General features: G+C 30.3%; 1 protein-coding gene across 1 annotated transcript in view; it reads left to right on the top strand.

Annotated features, from left to right (window-relative positions):
• The first annotated feature begins 365 nt into the window (after positions 1-365).
• The window catches only part of LOC126745194 (FK506-binding protein 2), a 145,310-nt gene continuing 122,926 nt past the window's right edge, over positions 366-22,749 (top strand). Inside the window, exon 1 of the mRNA XM_050452928.1 lies at positions 366-668. Within this exon, the coding sequence (XP_050308885.1) occupies positions 472-668 (197 nt within the window). The 5' untranslated portion in view covers positions 366-471. The remainder of the gene's footprint in view (positions 669-22,749) is intronic.

Here is a 22,749-nt window from a genome sequence, read left to right as displayed (position 1 = left end):
TTAATGTATCTCGCTATAGCCAAGATTCTTTGTACTAAAAATTAAAAATTACATCACTTAAGGAACTCTATCAAAATATTTTTTTATCAACTCGAGCTTAATTTTCTCCCCCAAAAACCTAAAAAACATCGGACGCGCCAAGAGAGACGATTTCATCAGGTAGGGACCGCAACGTAAACTCGCTTCAGAATTACCGCTATCGTAATGTTAATGTTCTACCAATCAGGAACAGACCTGTGGCTTTCACATATCGTCTTCTCTTTCCCATAATCTAAACCGTCGTTAAAGTAGAAAGAGAAAGCAAATCCGTTCAAACTCCTTGGCAGCGTGGCAGTGGCACACGACTCGTGGCAATTCAAAACTTTTGCTTTGCTTTTGCAGTATATTCCTATTCCAGTCGTAAACGCGCATTGTTAGGAGATAGTAAGGCTGAGTTGTATCGTTATCGATATAAAATAACATCGCGACATAATGGCAAAGTGTGTAAGTTTTTTGGTGGTTTTGGCCCTTTTTGCGGTCGCTGTTAATTGCGGTGATGACAAGAAGGACGAGTTGAAGATTGATTCGATATTTAAACCAGAGATTTGTGACGTTAAGAGCAAAAATGGAGACATGTTGACCATGCACTATACCGGTACTCTGACGGACGGTACTAAATTTGACTCCAGGTTAGTTACAGCTTATTAACTTTTATCCGGTTCATTTATTTATCAGCTATTTTTCAATTTGAAATAAGTAGCAAAACATTATGATTGTAATCTTTGCAGATAAAAAAGTTTGTTATGCAAATTATTTAATTGCCTGCAAAATATTTTATTAAATTAGTCCACCAGGGATCACAAGTAAGACTCTTTTAAATCGAAATACGCTTTTATTATGTTTTTTTGAACAATTTTAATGAGTATGAAAATAAAAGTGAGAAAATATGTATCGCTATAAATTTTTTTTAAGTTGACTATCTGACTAAGTGGCAAAGCGTATAAAACGATTATTATGAAGCAAACAAGAGAGATAACTGAAATTTCAATAATTTATGTTTATGGACTAGAGCTGTACAACAGTTAAAGGACATAAATTTACCAAAACCATTTGTTTTTTTTTTACAACTAGAATGACTGAATTGCGATTAATTTGGTTTAAAATATTTGTTTTCGGTATCGCATTTTTTGACATTTTTTTTTTGTTTGGTGCCCTTTAACTTAGAGTTCGGTAGCTGTATAGCTTCGCTCCTGGAAGAAAAATTGCAGAAGATTTAACTTTTTGTTTTGTATTTTTTCTATACGACGGTTTAACCAGAAAATCAAATCAATGCAAAAAGGTGAAGTAATAAACGTTTTCATTTTTTAGATATCCTTATAGGCCACTAGTAACTAACAAAAATTATAAAACCTAATTATTTATACTTCGATGTCAATTAATTTACAATTATTCATGAAATACGAAAGCAGATACATGACCCCATTGGCTCATGGTACATGACGCAATACATTTGGAGAAATTTTCGACTATTGTTCCGCATAAATTAGATTCTGTCAGCTAGTATTGCTTTTGTTCTTATGTTTTACTTCTCCATTTATTTTTCTTATACAGTGTGTTTTAAATTCGACCCTCAACATAGGAATCTCGGAATCTATAAGAGCTACAAAAATGTCTAAATTAAGGTAAAGTTGAGAATTTTCGAGCTTAGCATTATGCCGTTACGAAATTTTGAAAAATCGATTTAATTTTTTTATCAGTTTAGTTTTTATTCGATTTGAAAATAATTTTCATTTTTGCATTGACACTTCTTTCGTGCTACATGACGGTGTTTTCAAATTTTTAATACGACGTTTTATCTTTTGCCAACCAATATTTATTTTTGTAAAAACCCGAATTTTTGGGAAAAAACTAAATATAACCGCAGTAGGCTAAATATAAACTGAAAAGACAATATTTTAACTGTCAATAAATGTTACACGTTATCAATACAAGATAAACAGAAATACTAGCAAAGCAATACCCTACACTGTGAAAACGAGTTACGTGAATTTACAACAAATATTATTGGTTATATGATGCCAGTAAAAATTGTGATGGTTTTACTTTTACTTGTAATTTTACGCCATTCATGTAAAAATGAATTTACTGGTTATATTTAGTTTTACGATAGTTGTGTAAAATTTTTGAATTAATGTAAAAATTTGACAAAAAACCAGGAAATTTACAGCATAAATTTATTGTAAAATTACAATTTTATAAGTTGTAATGTTTTACTAATTAAATGCTTTTTTACTATAAATTTGCTGTAATTTATTTGTGAAAACGATGTAAAATGTTTATAAAAACAGAAGAAAATTTACTTTAGATATAAATTCGTTTTAAAAATACAACCCTGTACTTCGTAAAATTGATGCCAGTTTACTATAAAATTAAAGCAAACAAATAATTAGGCTTTTAGAAAATTTTGAATAAGTGATAGTAAGTAAGTATAGTAGTAAGCACCTTAAAGTAAGTTTAAGCATTTTAAACAAATTTTATAAAACGTCATTTTAAATAGGAACTTATGTATAATAAATACAACTGTTGTTTATGAAACTTAAAATTTATTTTTTAGCAAACGTAAAAAGAATAATTTTTAATATTAACCAAACTGATAATTATTATTTAACGTTTAAACATTATATTTAATTTTGTTAATTGTACTCTCAATTTCTCAATAAATCTCAAACTCTCAACTTTTTAATAAATATACGAGTATGTGGGTACACTTATCCTAAACAAGGTTTATGAATATAATAATAATACACTATACTAAAAAACCTTACCTTACAAAATAAAGAAAACGAAACAGGTAAATAGCAAACAAATAAGATAGCCTAAACTTATCTACTGATAGTTATATTTATCAAAGCTAGAAAAAATACCTGAGTTTATCACAAAATAAAAATTCTTAAAAAAGATACTTATAATAATATATAACAGTCTTACAAGAGAATTTAAACATTTATAAAAAAACTCTATGGTATATTCACCTAAGTAATTAAAGTGAGATCAAAATTCTGAGAGAATTAAATTTATCTTGAATTAAATACAAACTAAAAAAGAAACTCTATGACATACATTTTAATTTAAATGTATACAAGTACAGTATGCATAATATGTGCCTATATTGTGATGAATATAGTCAAAGAACTAAAGTTTTTAGTACAATTTTAGGGTTTTCAGGTCAATTAAAGGTTTGCTTTTTTGGCAGTTTTCGGAATTGCAGCCAAATGTTTTATTAACGCAATTACTTTTTTTTTGACGAAGTAGCCTTTCGCGATTTGATTCCCATGTCCGGATGATCATTGAGGATGTATCGTTGAATTAGTTCAAAGCTAGTGCTAATTGGTGTGGGGAATTTTAAATAAAAAATATAGTAGAGAGAAAAACACAACTCGAAAGCTTCAGTGAAAGTTGAATATCCTACATTGTTATAAAACTCTTTCTCCATAGCGACATAATAAACTTTTTCTTCATTTAGATCTAAAAAATAAAAAATTGGTAAACAAAAAGCAATAATTATTAACAATCTCCTACCAAATTCTATTATGGTGGGCTCTAATACCATAATATCACTCCAAATTATAGGATTGTGCGGTTCCATTCTCTAAAATAAAAAAACACTCAATTAAAAAAGTTTTTCAATAAAATATTTTAACTTACCTTAAACCGATAAAAAAATTGGGATAAATCTACACGAAATTGGGTTGCCAATACTTTCACAGCGTTAAGAGCAGTCTTGTCCTGTTCATCTATGTTCATATGCTTTTGTTTTCCATATAACACAATTCTTGAAAATTTGGAATTATTGTTAAAAAAAATTCTTTTTGTGTTAATTTTTGAAAGTGCCCTGTCACTGACTCTTTTTTTAATAAGACTCGCTCTTAATTTGTTTAAGAGTAGGGGGTTCAACTTTTGTCAACATATCTCTTTGTGCTGGATAAGTTTTTTCTAACAAATCGTAGAAATTAGGGTGATCTGAGCCAATACTGTTTAATAAAAGTTTTGTATTTAGTTGATCAGAAGAATGATTTTGAATATTTGGGATTTTTTTAAAAACAGTATCAGTTTTGCAAATATTTGAAAATGGACATGTCACGTATTCTTTTTTCTTTACATGCTCATAAATATGCTTTTTAAAATCATCATAAGAGTTATTTCGAAAGAAGCAAAAATCAAAATATAAACATTTAAAGCTTGAGTGCTATTGAACATCGAGGTTTTTTTTATTTTTATGATTTCTTAATAAATGACTTTTAAAGGAATCATAGCTCCTGAATTTCACGTAACATTCATTGTACATACACCGAAAAGCATTTTTACCATTATTTCTATGTAGATAGAGATGCGAATTATATTTGTTTACACAATTTAAAGAGTGACCACAAAAATTACATTTGTACATAATTAAATACCAATATTTACTTACCCAGCAAAACAAAAATACAATGTATTACATTTACGTAATCACCACCATCAACAGCCACCGAATTTTACCTTTTAATGGTATTAAACAGTAAACACCTGTTAAATCCCCTGCGAAAAAACCTCTGGACCACTTATTGTTGCAACCTGTCGATTGGCTCGAATTCGTTTATATGGGACGGCATCACGGCACCACATCTTTTTTTGCGTCTTTTGATTACTATTCGCTGGTATATTTACAACAAATCTGTCGTAAAATTTCAAATTTTCGTAGTTTGGTTGTATTTTTACGATATTTTCGTAGTTTTTGCGTAATTTTATTATTATAGTAGGTAAAGTTTACGTAAAATTACATATCTCATGGTATTTAGATCTGAATTATACATAATTCAGAAAAATTAAAAGCCATATACGTAAATAAGGAACTTTACGTAGCATGGCCAGTAATAAAGAAGTAATTTTACAGGAACATTGTCCTATTTTTCCAGAAAGTTTTTACAGTGTAATAATGCACATATTACTTCAGGGTTATACCCCTATTATTTTCGAAACACCTGTACATTTGATAAAAAATACTAAATTAATCTATTTACTCAAAAAAAAAACAAGGAAAACTTTATTTACAATTTTATTTCATATTGAGCTTAACACGCGTTGGTAAATAAATAAATAATAAAAAAAGTTAAGTGCTCAAATTGTTGTCTCTGTATACACAAGACACAATTGCACTCTACAAACCTTTACGAATATTAGGAAGCACCGCGCGATTTATTTCTCATCTACGGCCGATCGCATACTTATAAGACATTTGTTTCAAACATGTCCGCGACATGTCGCAGACATGTCGTTTTATTTCCAACACGGCGGTTCTTATGGCGATTCGTAGACCAAACAGATACGCCGCGGACAGGACAAGACTTGTCGCAAACGAATTTTATACGACACTGCTTGCTCCAATTTCAAGTGTCATTTGTTTCCGACTGCTGCAACTAAATGCACGCTACTTAACAATAATTTTAATAAAAATAAGTAAAATGGAAGATAATCCAACATTTAATGTAAAATTTGTACAAATCGTTGAAAAATACAATGTTTTGTATGACCATGCCATGGAAGACTATTCAAATAGGCATGTGCAAGAAAAAGCCTGGAACGAAGTTGGAAAAGAAATAAATAAAACAGGTAGTGTTTACTTTTATAATATAATATAGAGCGTGTCCTGGGAACATCTTACCAAATGTGATTTTTTTTTATTATTGAGTAAAAAACAAAAAATGTTCAGAAAAAGTTCTGGTTTGTTAAAAAATAATATTTTCGTGCAAAATGTTTTTCTATTGTATACAGGGAGGCTCAAAAATATAAATGTCTCAAGTTTCCTTGAGTTAACAATACAAAACATATTCAGAAAAAGTTCTACTTTGTTAAAAAACAAGATTTTCGTGCAAAATGTTTTTCTATTGCATACAGGGAGGCTCAAAAATTGAATCAACGAAGCAGACTGTTTTCTGAACATTTTTTAATTTTTTTTAACTCAATAAAAAAAACCCATTTGGTAAAAAGTTACCAGGACACGCTGTAGTTATAAACATAATTATTAATTTAAAAACGCGAAGAAGAACAGTTATAATATTATTCATTATAAACAATATTTTGACTGCCAAGGTAATGCCGCATAGGGCTGATTTACATATGAACATAATCTATCTCGCAATATTATCGCCTCATTTGTGCCGCGCTGATATTGAGGGTGAAAATGTTGTAATATTTGTTGTGTGTTATTATTGTTATGTGGTAACCTGCCCATTTCAAATGTTAGCTCTGACATTTTTCCATCCATTTTTTTTATAAAATTATGTAACACACAAATTGCCTTAACAATTTTATCAACTTTTTGGGGTGAGCATAGAATAGGTCTCTCTAGAATTTCAAATTTTGACACCAATATACCAAACGTACAATCTATACTTCGACGAGCTTGTGATAACCTATAGTTGAAGATTCTTTTCGGGTTTGTTAAATTTCTTGACGGATAAGGCTTTGATAAATTTTTACGGAAGAGGGAAGGCAGCATCTCCGACAAAATAATAGGGAAAAGCCGGCTCGTGTGGTTCTTTGGGCAAAGGCTGCCGTGGTAGAAAATTGAATGTGTTTGCCTGGAAGTTTCGTCCAATACTTGAATCTAATTGTTCAATTGTAGAGTCTCCTCTCATAAATTGGAAAGATAACTGCTTGAAACTCATTCCGGTTGCCAAGTATCTAAAGCAAAATTTTATTTTTAGGAGCTGCATGTAAGGAGAAATGTAAAAATTTAAGATCTGCTTACAGTAGCGGCCAAATGTAGAGAAACTTTTAATTTTTTAAAAAATTAATTAATAGGTTAAATAAAAAGTTTTAATTTCATCACTAAATCATTGGGTACCTTAAGTTACTTATAATGATATAAAAATAAACACATTCTTTAACACATGACGAAAATACCAAAATATTTTTCATTTTTTTGCGACCATAAGTAGAGAAACTTTTTTTCCGATCATTCCTAAACAAACAGTTTTTGAATAAAGAGAATAATATTTTAGTCGTGTGTTAGTATTAGTCGAGTAAGATGCCACGAGGTATTCATTTGTCAGTTCAGTTAAAAGAACTAATTATAAAAAAATATCAAGATGGATTGAAACAAAATCAAATTGCAATTGATTTAAAGCTTAATAAGAGTGTTATATCTAAACAAATCAAGATGTACAAAGAACGTGGAGGTTCTTTAATTAAACCTAAGACCGGAAGGCCGCGAAAGACTACTCCTTCAGATGATAAAGTAATAAGAAGATGTTCCCAAAAAAATCCTTTCTTTACTGCCGTGGATATTAAGAAAGGAAACCCTTCCATTTCACTATCCATCCGTTCCATAAGAAGACGCTTAGGCGAAGGAAACCTCCAAGCCAGACGACCGGCAAAGAAACCATTCATTTCCAAGAAAAATCGGCATGCTCGTTTAAAATTTGCTAGAGAACATTCCACTTGGACTTATAACCAATGGAAAAACATACTTTGGTCCGATGAAAGTAAATTTAATTTATTTGGGTCGGATGGAATAAAGTATGTAAGGCGTCCCCCACATCAAAGATTCAATCCTAAATACACTAGGCCAACCATAAAACATGGTGGAGGTAATGTCATGGTATGGGGTTCTTTTTCTGGGCATGGACTAGGTCCGCTAATAAAAGTTGAGGGTATTATGGACAGATATCAATATTTACAGATCCTCAAGAATCATATGATACCTTACGCCGAAGAAAACCTTCCACTAATTTGGAAATTTCAACAGGATAATGATCCTAAACATACAGCTAAAATTGTTAAAGATTTTTTTGCGGAGAAACAGCTCAACGTTTTAGCCTGGCCTCCACAAAGCCCCGACTTAAATCCCATTGAAAACCTATGGGAACAATTGGAGTTAGATGTTAGGCGTAAATATCCCGAAAAATTTAAAAACAAAGAAGAACTGTTTTGCGCATTATCGCAGGCCTGGCAGGAAATACCAGAAGAAAAAATTGTAAAATTGTTGGAGTCGATGCCCAGAAGATGTGCAGAAGTTATTAAAAACAAAGGTTTTGCTACCAAATATTAGGTTTATTTTAAGTATTTGTAATATTTTGCTTAAGTTTCTCTACTTTTGACCGCTTAAAAAATAAAAAAAAAATTTTTTGTGGGTTTATAAATAATTTTCTTATACACTAGTTATTTATTTTTTATGTTGTATTTGTGTTCCACCTAAAACAATAAAATATATTTTTAAAAAGTAATCTATCAATATTTTTTTAAAAATAATCAAAAGTTTCTCTACTTTTGGCCGCTACTGTATATCCATCATTTAAGGTAAAAACCACCACGTGCTGATGATCCAGAGATCATCAGCACAAACAAGCAAAAAATATTATTTAGCAGACTATTTGGACTTTCTCCTGCCGTTTACTAAATCTAGGCAACAAAAGGGTAGCATTCCATCTCCCAAAAATATATATGAAGAAACAAATAATATTTCGACTCAAGAAGAATCTTCATGCATTTGAAGAATCCTCTACAAATGAACCGAAAGTCTTTTGCCCGATTTACAACGAATGACAAACGCCCAAAAACACTAATTTAAATATAAAACAATGCAAGTTATTGGTGAAATACTTTATACAAACCACCACCAAATAATTTTACCCCATCACTTTCAACACATTCTCAACAGATTTGTTATAATTCAAGCAACAGTTACTTTCACCCATTTTCAAACAGTTCTCAAGCGCAAACTACGTACTCTTCAAGCCAAATAAGCACACCTATGACATCTCCAAATACCGATTATGACTATTTTAAGTTGTAATACATAATAAATACTTACACAATTGAAATGAGATTTGCTTTAGTTTACTTACCTCATTGTAATAATTAGTTTTTCCTTTGGTGTAATGGATTCCCGAAATTTTGTATCCGATCTCTTGATAGAACGTCCAATTATGTCCAAAAGTACTAAAAATGTCTCTCGTGACATTCTATAAAATTATTGAAATTTTGCTTGATCTTCCATAATTTCTTCGCCAGTACAACTTTTAAATATACTGCGATGAAGATTAGCTGTACTATATGGATGAACCCAATATTTTCGAGTATTTTTCTTCTTTCGCCTTCGCAATATTAGTACCCATAATAACGCCACATTTTTATCCGTCGACATGATGTATACTACTAAATGTGCGAACTACGGATTTTTGTTTCCTACATTTGTGTTCAAGAGTGTTGAAGTGACATGTCGCAGACATGTTGGAAACAAATGTCTTATAAGTATGAGATCGGCCTACTTAATCTCGCATAAACTCGATTCTTTAGTATTCCCCATGAAAATGTATCTAAAACATTCAAATCAGGAGATCTTGCCGGCCATTTTACAGGACCATTATTTGTCACCAAACTTTTTCGTAAGATAATTTGAAATTTTTCGTGTATTATGTGGGGAATTTTAAATAAAGTATGGTGCGATTGCTGTCGCTCCGGATACATCAACAAATATAAATTTAAAAATAAATTTTAGTCATATCTCGCTTTTCTTCATCCGTAAAAACCATAATTGCTTAAATTATCACTAAATTACTTCTCACTTTGTACGATAATACTTACAAATATTTTAAACATATAATGAAATTTATGACAGTTTTTATATTGTTTTGTCAGTTTATCACAGCCTACTGCGGCAAATTTAGTTTTTTTCTAAAAATTCGGCTTTCGACAATAAATATCACATCGTTAAAAAGGTAATTTTACGGAGATTTTAGAAATGCAAAAACCAAATATGGCGTCTATAAAAGTCAAGGTTGATAATGGTTGGCAAAAGACGAAACGTCGTATTAAAAATCTATGAACACCGTCCTGTAGCATGAAAAAAGTAGCAATGCAAAAGTGCAAATAATTTTCAAATCGAATAAAAAATAAACTCATAAAAAAATAAAATCGAATTTTTTAAAATGTTCTATTTTTTCGAATATCTTCGGAACCACTCGGAATTTTTAAGATTTTTAAACGGCATATTGCTAAGCTCAAAAATTCTTAACTTTGCCCTAATTTAACTATCTTCGTATCTCTATAGATTTCGAGATCCCCATGTTGAGGGTCGAATTTGAAACACCCTGTATACTTTCTACTAAAGATGGTGGTGATCAATCACCGTTACGTAAAATAATGCGACGCTGTGTGCCAATAAAATATAAACTAGGCTTTTGAAATGAAGAAAACACTGTTGAACTCACTGCCAGTAATTATTGCATTAATATGCAATCTTTTTCTTGATAAATTACGATAGTATAAACAAAACGTGCAGAATAAGAACTTTTATTGCTATTTTTTTTGTGCGTATTTATTTATATGTTAAATGCAAATAAGCTAATTAGGTATATTATTATGCATGTGTCTATATATTTCGAAAAATGTATTTTCATGGGAAAACATTTTAAATATATTATTGATATCCTGATATACCTGCTCACTTATTTGAAAAATGTAATAATAATTTGAATAATTAAAGACTAATTTCTGTATTACAAACGAGGTTTTATACGAGAATCTTCTTACTTATCAGGATCGATATGCATTTTAGAAATATTAAGTCTACAATTCTTATTTATTTATATATTGATTTATTTCTAAAGGTTTTTTTTTAATACTAAATAATTAAAGTAAATAAATCTTTATTGTTTCAATAAATGACATTTGTATAAACAAAGTAAAAACTAGGTATAAATCACACTAAATAATATAAAAGCACACATTTTTAGAAGAAATTAAATCAAAATAAAACAAAATAATAAAAATGAAGTTAAAGTTTAAAATTATCCTCGAATTAGCCTAAAGACGTTTAACCCTTGAATTATCCTTAAGACGTTTAATATTACATCTGACCAAGTTCTGTTAATCACCTCCTCATCTCCGGCTAACGTCAGCCTGATATGTCAAATAGGAACCCCCTTCGTGTGACACATCAATGTAAGCAGCATTAAAATATCTATTCAAAAGTGCCAAAAAAAAATTAAATCCGTTTACGTACTAGCGAATAGTGAGCTAAAATATCTGGTAAGAAGAAATATTTTATCGACGTCATGCTTTGATATATCAAATGGCTATCCTATAATAAAATTAATACATCATTTTAAAGGGCATATAATTTACCATCCAATGGTCTATAATAAATGTAAGTTTATAGACTTGTATAAAAAGGTGTTTAAAAAATTAATAATTTAATCAGTTTACAGAGTTTATTTTATTAAGTGCTTGGCAAGTGTTTGTCCGCTAATATCCCTAAATTTGGGGGTAACTCGATCCCTCAAATCATAAATATTTTGGGATTTTATAAACTTTGCTTTTTGAATACCCGCTATCCCTCTAACACCATATCAACGATAAGCCACTTTTTTTGCTGTTTTGAAAACCTTAATGATAAATCAATTTGGATCCCAACGAATACAGCATTGTCTCCGTCGTCTTTCCTTGCCGTTCCAATGCCAGACTTGTTTCTATCCCAGTTCCATTAAAGCCTCGGCTTTTTTTACTAGGCGATAGATAACCTTAGTTACCTTATCCTTATCTATACCTATATCCTTAGGTATCCTTAGTAACTCTTCATCTATGTAGATTGCAGCGTCAGACATTCCCAAACCGCTAATTCTAGGCGTAATTTTCCCCTTTTGAGACCGAGCATTAGACAGGATGCAATTTTTAAGTTCTGTGTATTTTAAAGTTATAGATATTTTGGTTTTAGCCTTTGTAGGTATTAAAAGAATGCACTCTAACAAAGTCTTTATATAGGTACCACCTTGACATTCAAAGTAGAACAAAGCTTAACAAGATTCCAAGTGATTATCTTTTGTATTATTATGACCATTAAGGGGAAATCCAGACAAGCAGATATTTTGTTGAATTTTTTTTCGTATTTTCTAAATCGGCAGCTGTTCCTAGTCTCTCTACTTTCTCTTTTAGTATTTCATTTTCCTTTGATAATTCGGGAAAACTTTTCAGACATAATTTGATTATGCTCTCTTTCCTCTTCAAACTGTTCAATAATGAAATATATGGAATCTTTTCACGTCTCGTACCTCGCTTTGTAGTTCTTTTATCATATTCTTAAGTTCTCATGTCACCTTCAGACTTTGAAGATGAAGCCGGAGAGTCCTCTACTGCTCTGTCACAGTCCCTGAAGTTCCAGGGTGCTTTTTGGGCTTGCATCACTCTAGCCTCCACCTCAGTTATGTCTCAACAGTCGAGATGAAACATCGCAGAACAGCGCCCACATTGGAGCTTAAAACCCCTGCCCACACTTTGGCGACAAGCCTTGCAATTTTTATTAGACATGCCCGTAAGGTATATATAAAGAAAGCAAAATCAATAAGTCTAATATGCCGTTCTAAATCTCGGTAGTTTACAGGTTATTCATAAAAAATCGTACAAAACCAAGGATAACTCACCAGTTACAGGTTCTTCCACTAGAAGGCATCAGTCGGCCACGATACGATAATAATAACGGTTATTTGCTTCAAAAAACTTTTTGAAGCACATAAGCGGTTTTAAGCAGACCGTATTAAACAAACGACTACACATAATTATAATATCAAATCTAATAATTATGACTAAAAATTAAAAAACGATTTAAAACTTATAAGGAATACATAAAAAGTATTAAAAAAAATAGTTACTTGTGTAACAAACAATACCAACTAATTAGATATGCATGATATGGTAATGTAACCAATAATATAATAAATAAAATTATTATGTTTGGCTAGTTGATATTTCATTTAATTTACGTGAGTCTATAGAATTATGCATTGTTATTATCAAAAAGATATTAATTTTGATATTAAGGTTTTTATCGTCGGCGTTCTGGCAAAAGTCATTAGGTCCAAAAAGTTAGTTTTAAAATAAGCTCTTTTCACCTATAAGTTACAGCAAAAGTTCATTTTAAAAAATTTGTCCATTTAAGTGGAAAGTAAAATTAAGATTGGAGCCTAACTTTTTAACAGATGTCCACTAAAAGTGACTAAGGGTACCTATCTATATATATCTGTTGTAAATTAGCATTTGATCAATATTGTGATTTTTTCCAGATCCAAAAGAAAATACTAATCATTAATTGTAATTTTTTTCTTTTCTCTAGTTATAATATGGAATTAATTAAATTGAGATAGAATTATTATAGATCATTAAAAGAGTTTTGTTTTAAATGAGAATATATATATTAAAATATAAAATAAAAAAAATATAATAAAATAAAATATGTTTTACAATATCCTGAAAAGAATATTTAAAAATCAACTATTAAAACGATATTCCACAAATTAGAAGAAAACTGGTTCAGTAAGTTATTTACTAAGTCGACCTTCTGGTTTGAGCGAAGGTAAAATAGTCGATATACTCGTATGTTGTCTATTCATGAGAATCCACGTACATTAACTGTTCCGATCAATTCAAATGCGGTCGATCCAAATATACCCGAATTAAAACGAAGGGTCAAGGTCATTAAAAAAAGCGAACTTAATGAATAGCTCAAATATTATCAATATGTTATAAAATTATCAACTAAATTCTTTATTTAGTAACTCTAATTGTTACAAAATATATTTTGAAATCATTTGTACGGTTCATATTTCAGTGTTTTTTTTTTCAAAAACAACTGAATAAAATTTAAAAAATTAGGTTTTCATATGCTTTCACTTGAGAAATCACTCGAACTCTTGTTCCACTTTAGTTTTTAGGGGACAATTTCACCTTGCTCAAGACTAAAAAGGTTACCAAACTTTAAGGGTATTATCCGTGTTTTACCGTGTTTCATCCGTGTTTCACCTAAAAATTAAACCGTTAAAGAAATATGAATGTTTCAAGAAATTTTCGAGTACTTGTAGCTGATTAGTGAATATTACACACCTAGAATTGAAAATCTACACTGTATAATTTGTAGATTTATTTGTACAATTAATATATAATTTTGCTTCATTTTACGCCCTACTTATTGTCTTTTGTATGATTCCAATGAATTTTCTTTTGTATTTCCTTATTTGTTTTGTAAAGTCCTAGAAATAAATACTTATTTTCAGGAAATTTGATAACTTTAAATATGTAAATTTTGTACTGCTTAGTTAGTTATGAAAATGTCACATTGGTATGATAAATAACAGTTTTTAAGTTACTGTTTTACAAAAAATATACAATTATTAAAAAAAAATATTTTTGGAGAGGGTCGATTTTTTTCAAAATTTCACAAAAGGCCTATATCTCAAAAACCAGTAGAAATAAACTTTTAAAATTTCCTGTATATATTCCAAAGATAATTTGACCTCAGCCTTTTCTAAAAAGTTAAGAGAATTTGGAGAAAAAAATATTTTGACGGAATCGATTTTTTATTTTAAAAATTTACAAAATATCCATGACTCAAACATCAGTAAAAATTAAATGTTAAAAATTTTCGATATAAATTTCTGGAATAGTTTAACTACACACCTATTTCAGCGTCTTTTAAAAAATCAATAAAACTTAACTATAAAAGTATTCAGAATTTTGAGAAAAAAATATTTTTTAGAAGGTTCAATTTTTTTTTCCAAAAATTTCACAAAATGCCTTTTCACAAAATTTACAAAATATCCATAACTCAAAAACCAGTAAAAATAAAAACTCAAAAACCAGTAAAAAAAATAAAAAAAATAAAAAAACTGAAAATAATATAATTTGACTAAATACCTATTCCAGCGTTTTTAAAATACTGCCAAGGGTTTGAAAAAAAAATTTTGGAGAAGTCGATTGTATTTTGCCCAAATTTTATAAAATAGCCATAAACCAAAAACTAGTAAAAAAAATTAAAAATTTCCATACATATTCCTCAAATAATTTTATTACACCCCTGTTTTAGCAATTTTCAAACTTTTGGGGAAGAAAATTTGTTTGGAGAGGTTACATTTTTTTTTTGAAAATCTTGCAAAAAGCCTAAATTAAAAACCAGCGGAAAATAAATTCCAAAACTTTCTATACATAATCTTGAACTAATTTAACTGAACACCTGTCATTATTTTAGGCTCATTTCAAGGATTTCCTATAATAATAAATTTTTCCTTACTTTTACGTATAACTAATGAAGTACTTGGTAGTATAAATAGGCTTTTTTTATTCATTGGTTGTAAAGCTTGATACAGTGTGTTCAATTTTCTACATGTTCTTTTCAGTTAAATTCATTATAAAACATAACATTAATACTATAACTAGAAAGTCACTGTCATTTATTAAACTATTATGACATTTTTATACATAACTAAGTTTTTTACTACAAAAAGTGTTTAAAATTTTATGAAAATAAATATTTATTTATAAAACGCGCTTACCTAGGTATAGTTCTAATTAAATCAGGCTATGGGAAATTGATCAAAATAGTCGCCTGAAGTGGTGTTTAAAATTTGTACTTTCTAGGAACTTAAATAGCTAAGAAATAACAATTAGGTATCCCTTGGTTTTTAGTAAAAGACACGCAAAATTATTTTCGTTTCCGAAAACCACTTAATAGGTATAGGGAAGAATGATTAAAAAAGACTCAAAACAAAACAGGGAATCAAAATATCTAAAACTAAATAGGGTGTTCTGTTTAAAAAATCAAAGGTGTTGCCATTTTTCTATATAAGCGACAACGCTGTAATATTATCGAAAATATTTTATATCGATAGAGCACTTTCTGTTACCCTGGTTACCAAACTTTCAGAAAAAAGCTGAGTTTCGTTTTCCATATACGGCTGACTTACCATCCATTATCAATCACCCTGTGTATTAAATAAATAATAAATGAAAACTATTTATGCAAGGTTTAACATATGTATAAGATTTTAAGTAAAACACTAAGCAAATACTGCAAAAAAAAAACACCAAGATTTTCTATTTTATTTTTGTTTTTAAATTTTATTGAATTTAAGGAAATCCTCCCCTATATCCTCATCTCCCTAGAGCGAAAACGAGGAGCTTTACTGTATACAAACGAGTGTTTCACCGTAAAGTTTTGTAATATTTTGGGCATAGCCGAAGACACGACGGAGAGACATCATAAAGTGTGTAAAATATCGCGCGGTGGGAACAGAAACGAACTCGAGAAATTTAAAAATTTCATAAGGATTCGGTTTCCGACGCCAGGATTTATGAGATTCCAGGTATTTGGTGTTTTTTTTTGCAGATCAGGAATAGCATATAGGACGTCTATTTGTACCAATAGTAAATTAAATTTTCTTTCTTGCAACAGTAAGTTCATTTTTCTGGAAAATATTATTCTAGAAAGGCAACAATTAAAAGCAGAAAAAAAACACGGTATAGAATTCTGAGGAATTGAAATAAAATTTAATCTATTTTTTAATTAAGAACATTTTAGAAGAATCAATTTCTTTTGACAACAAATATAGAAAGGGCGTTCAAATATTGATGCTGATGATGGTTAGTTTATGACTTAAAGTTTATATACTTGATATGTGTCTGAACCTAGCATCAATACACTAACTTCAGTTTCGAGAGTTTACAGACGTGTACCTGGGAGCTGGGTGGTAAAGTAATTATAAATAACAGGTTTGGAGAAATCTATGTATTGACAATTGCTAATAAGTAAGTGATTTGCTATTACTCTCCTCATTACATATCCAATCTAAAAGGCGGAGTTCATTTGCGTGTCTATTAAAAATCGTAATAATAATATTTAAATTTAAGAAAAAAACGCGATATCCTTGTGTGGATGTTGCAATTTGGTGGCGAACTCGTCCCGAATCAACCAGGATCTCACCTGTGCAGGTCTCTGTCAGCGACAATACCATACTGAATGCAAACTTATATTAAGTGAGGCCCTAAACTTTTTAACTACGGTACCTGAATTGAGTTGGCGTTGTTCATCCTGTCGATATCTTCCAGTGGATTTTATTAGGATTAGAGAGTCCATTCAGACTGAAATTTCTTTATTCAAAGAGTTTATTTTCAACCACTGTTTAAACCATTGCCACTTTTCAATCCACCGGAGTAGAAGATCAAACAATGGAGCTTATCATATACCCAAAAATGCTCAACAACACACCAGTCACACGAAACCATATATTTTAAATCACATTAAGCCAACCCTGGAGTCTATTACCTTCAGTCATATTAAGCACATTTTTAATGGTGGTCTTCTTTGTTACCGTTGAACCAAATAGTGCAAACAAAATAAAAACTTTGACCGATCAAGAACTCGCCGAAAAATATGAGATTCCTTTGTTACACTGGTTTCTTCTGGACTAGCTGGTATTGCTCTTGCCGGTCTTCAGTTGCAATTGTGTGCTATGGTAATTTTGGCTCCTGTACTTCTTTGTTCTGTAGCATCTGGGTGCTGAGGTTAGTTTAAAGGATTTTTAACTTATTTCAAGATAGGAAAGAATAGTTAGGCTTCGGGGAAAGGTTTCCAGTTATCTTTGGGTGGAGCCCCACTCCTCGTAGAGAAAACAAAGCTTGAGTGAGTCGGGCGGAGGACTGAGCGATCTCGGTCCTTTGGTTTCAAGTTAGATACTAAAAGAACTGTTTTAGTGAGTATATTTAAATTCGGTGGCTAGTATCACAATACGCCTTTCTATGGCCGATTTCCCTTGGTCTCAGGAGAAATTCTCCTATTAGGGTGTTGAACTTCGAATGTTTTTTAATTATGTATTTTTTAATAGTATCAAGTTTGCAGTCAGAGTGCAAATCAACATTCCTTACGAAGAAGGGTGCATTAGTGAATATCCTCAAACACTTATTCTGAAACACCTGAAGCTTTCTGATGTTCGTCTTCGTGGTATTTTAGAAAATGTTTGAGGCGTAAAGCAGTTTAGGACGTAGAATCTGTTTGTAGACCGTTAATTTATTACATAAAGAGAGCTTACTGCTCCTGCAGAGAAAGGAGTAGAGCGCATGAATGGTTCCATTGCATGAATTAATTTGCTTTATAATGTGCCTTTTGAAGTTATTCTTTTTGTCAAATTATACTCCTAGGTACTTTACCTCATCTTTCCAGGGGACCAGCGTGCCCGAAATTGCCAAATTTGGGATGTTGCGGTCATGATTTTTTCTTATTAGAATGACCTCTGTTTTCTTACTATTTATTTTGATTTTCCAGTTGATTGTCCACTCTCATCTCTGATCATTTTATCTAGATAACTCTGCATGTACGCTGATATTTGGACTAAATTTTTACAGCTCGCAAAAACACAAGTGTCGTCCGCGAATAATGCGACTCGCGTTTAGTGTGTGCTCTTTGGAATGTACGCTTGGTATATGTTGAATAAAATTGGTACGAGCGGGGAGCCTAAATATGTGATTAAAGCATCTATGCCATTAGTGCCATTATCAGAGGTTTATGCTAAGGACGCTCTTGAATCTTCTTTTAAGGTCTCAACAAAAACTCATTTTTAATAATACATTTAGGATGAACGTTTTTAAAATATGGCGTACAAGGAGATATGCAAACATTTTCTTAAACGATTTCTCGACAATCGCATTATTTACGACTCAACATCAATAGCCCGCTGTTTTAAGTGTAATAGTTTTGGTTATAGCCAATCAGGTATATGACAGTGTTTTTAAATATTTCTCTACCTTAACCCATTTTTATATTCAAGCAGTGATTGTTTTGGTTGACTTTAAAATCCCTGAGTGTGTATCGTATTTAGTTAATTCTGATTCATCTAACAGGACTAAATCAATTTATTCCCTTCTTTGAATTTTTTGACTGGCAGCAGTTTAATTCTATTAAGAATTCTTAAGTTGTATTGTCAGATCTTGTCCATTCATCTAGTTCTAGGATCCGCACAGTGGAAAGTAGTTCTGATTTTCTAGTTGAGGAGGAAATTTGCTGACATTTGTACAAACCATAATTTTGTCCAGTGTTACCGAAAAATGATGTTCTACTTGTCTTAAGAGCCACCAAGCTGAAACCAATATATATTCGACTTTGACAAAATACCAGCTTTCCTCTTATGTGATTGTTCATATATTTTATTCATATCGCTAACAATTCTCTTTACACTAAAACAAGACTGTTTTTCCAAACCTTTGAAAGAAATATGAAAATTTTGTATTTCTCTTAGTGAGATCAATGTTAGAAAATGCGTCTATAGTATGATATAATAATACGGTTTTTTATGTCAGGGCCTACTAGAAAGGTTCTCTTTTTGTAGCTTTGGGGAAAAGCAAAAATCTGCTGTTCTACAATTTTTATTTAAATTTTTATATAATAAAATTAATTCACCCGACTAATTGCAGCATTTAAATTTTCATGAGCTCCTGAAAAAATTAAAATTACTATTGATAGGGATTTAACTGTTAAGCTCATGGTGCGATGCTTACATGGTAGTTTTTAACATTTCTTAAACGAAAATTCTTTTAAGGGGAAAATTCTTGTTATATGAAGATGGGCGAAAATGTTAGTACCCAGTAGACTCCTATAATAGCCAACTGGTATCCAGTCATATTGGTAGGAGAATAAAACTTTAGACTACGTTATTTGAAAGTACCCAGGACTTACTTGCGCTATCTTTAAATATATAGGGCTATAATAGTTGACCATGCGACAAAAAATGTCTCATAGCAAAAAAAAGCATGCGTCATTGATTTTGATAAGGCTCTTGATCTCTGGAATCCCTTCGTGGTGCACGACGCGTACATCAAAAAACTTGGCTGACCAATATTCCAAATTCAACCCAATGACACGCAAATACTCGGTTTAATATAAAATCAATATGTATCTATAAACTTAATAAAATCAATGAACTCAAAATAGTTTTATCTTATTCAACGTATCGACTGGCCGATGCGAACCGGTTAGCTTCCGTTATTTACCCTACTATTTAAACAATAATTTTGTTTGCTAAACGCGTTTACTGTACGGTATTATGTTTTTTTTTTCAACATTTCATTTCTATTTATGTCATAAGAACGTTTTAATGTTAAGATAACAAATAAGTGCCCTGGCCTGGTAACAGTAAAAATCTGTTTTGTTAATAATATTTGTGAATAAAGAGATAATTTTTATTATTAATTCAAGTACTTATGTGATAATATAAGGCCACATCAGAGTATAGTGACGATATTTGGAATAAATATTTAAATGTCTAATAGCATGTTTAATATTAAGTTGTCAGAAAGTTTTGGGATACACCGGATAACATGAAGTTTATTTGACCAAAATCATCAGTTTGAAAGAGGGTAAAGTACAAAGTAAATAAAACGAAAACCACTATTGACCGAAAAATGAAAAACCGCAATCTTTCAAAAAAGTTAAATTGTTTACTGCCCTCGGAGACGGAGTTGCAACTTTTAATAGTATATGTCCCGCTTTTTCCTTCCCCGCCATAAATTTTACAGTCACGTTCAAAAAATTACTGAAGCGAACTTCTAAGACAGTGGAAACTTTACTTAGGCCGAAGTGAAAATTGTTTTAAATTAAAAAGTAAAATTTTGCAAAAAAATTATATTTTATTAGATTATATTTTAATGAAGCGATTTATTGTAAAATAGATATTTTTACCATAACTTGTTAGTTATGGTAAAAATAATAAATGGCTTGACCTTTATGTTGAGTAATAAAATTATAATAAATATACGCAATCAGGAGCGGTGAAAATTATGAATAGCAATTAACGTATTTTTTTCATGAGATAATCTTAAATTAATCGAAATAAAAATTTGATTCACTTAACTAAGGGGTACCAAATATTTTCTATGTAATAAAAGTCACAAATACCATGAATTGGCTAATATTTGCCCTAAAGAAACGTGTATGTAACTCCTTTACTAGCTTTAAAGACACTAGAAAATCAAATAAGTCCAACCATTTAACAGATTTTCGAACAACGTTTAAGAAACTTACAGAAAATATCAGAAGAATCCAATTGTGTCAGCAAGAAGCCGGTCAGCGCATAGAAAGTTTGATTCAATAAAACGTTTTTTACTTCGTAGTTTATATATACTCTTATTTTATGCATCTTATTATTTTTTATTTTTATATGAAGTACATATTAATTTAGGCATAACAATTAAAATCTTGATAGTTTTTTAATTAATTACATAATATGAAAAATATTTAAAAAAAAAAATAGAAAATTTTGCATGTTTTTTTAAGATCTATTAGTATCTCATTTGGTTTAAATTGCTTGCCTAAATGTTCATGATACATCATTGAAAAGGAAATATTTTAATTATCGGATGGTGTAATAAAATATACTGCATTCTATGTAAAATGATCGAATTTAGCCTAATTCCAGTAAAGCTGAAAGTGCTAATCAATTATTTTTTGATGAAATATGCGAGTTTTAGAGAACCATATCAACGAACCAAATTTATATGTTTTTACTTGAAACACATGTACTTTACCTACGTAAGTCAAATTATTACTGTTTGTGACTGATATTTTAAAACATTACGATCTAAACTTTTAGATGATTTAACAATTTTGTAAATAAAATTTGTGTAAAATTGCCAAATTAAAAATAAATAAAATACATTGAAGTGATAATTTGAAAAGCTTTTTTTCCTTTTTTTGATTAAAATGCCCTCATCAGGGCAAATTTCTGACAGTCTGAATAGTAGCACCGAGATAAATTGGTTAAAAAAAAAAGAATTTCAATTCTGGTTATCTGTGCATACCTTAGAATATTGAAAGCCTAGAATTAGTAAACAACATTTTTTTTGAGTTTTTAGAAAACAACTTTTACCTTTATTGTTTTTAACTCTTTTATCTTTTAACATTTGTATTAAACAAAATATTAAATTTACCATTAACGTAACGTTAATAGACAATAGTTCCTTATAGTACCTTCTTCTTGTATGTAGAAAACTGTATCGTCCTAAGTTTAAATTTTATAATATGAATCATAGATCTCCTTATTATACAATGTTTTTAATTTTAATTACTTTATTTATTGTTGTTTTGAATGCTGATAACAGGTAGTTTTTGAGTTTTATTTATTAAACGTACCTACAGTAATAGCCAACAGTAGATAGACAAATGGTTTTTTTAAAAAATCAAAGGAAATAAAAATTCTATAATAAAGATATTTAAGTATATTATGGGCAACAAAAACATGTATAAACATAATAAGACATTCTTTAAAAACAATCACCTAATTTCGTAAATAATAAGAAATAACTAAATATACGCTGGACAAAAGTAGATAGACAAATTTAAAAAATAACCAATACTCTTTTTTTTCGAAGTATTTTTTTAATTACAAACTAAACCATCTACAACATTAGTATTTTGTAAAATACCCATTATTGCCTAGTACAGCCTGACATCTACATGGCATTGATTCAATAAGATTGTCTATGAGTTTAAAACCAATATTTTTCCATTTCTGTTGCAACCGTTCGAATAATTCACCTTTATTTGAATAGTTTGTATTCCTAATATCCCGATCTACAATTTCTCATAAATTTTCGATAAGATTAAGATCGGGTGACTGGGATGGCCATTTTAAAACTGGTATTTTTTTCTTCTTCGAAAAATTGCTTCATAATTTTGGAGGAATGCTTCGGGTCATTATCTTGCTGGAATTGGAATTTCAATGCTAAATTGTCTTCGACATAGAGCAACATAACGTCTCTGAGAATATCTCTGTACATAAACCTGTCCATTATGCCCTCTATGCGATGTAACGGGCCCATTCCATAACCTGAGAAGTAACCCCAAACCATCACTGATCCACCTCCATGCTTAACTGTGGGTTTTGTGTACTTGGGATTCAAACGCTGGCCAGAAGG

Source organism: Anthonomus grandis, chromosome 1 (genome assembly GCF_022605725.1).
Source record: "Anthonomus grandis grandis chromosome 1, icAntGran1.3, whole genome shotgun sequence".
NCBI classification, from domain to species: Eukaryota; Metazoa; Arthropoda; class Insecta; order Coleoptera; family Curculionidae; genus Anthonomus; species Anthonomus grandis.
This window is presented reverse-complemented; position numbering and strand designations above follow the sequence as displayed.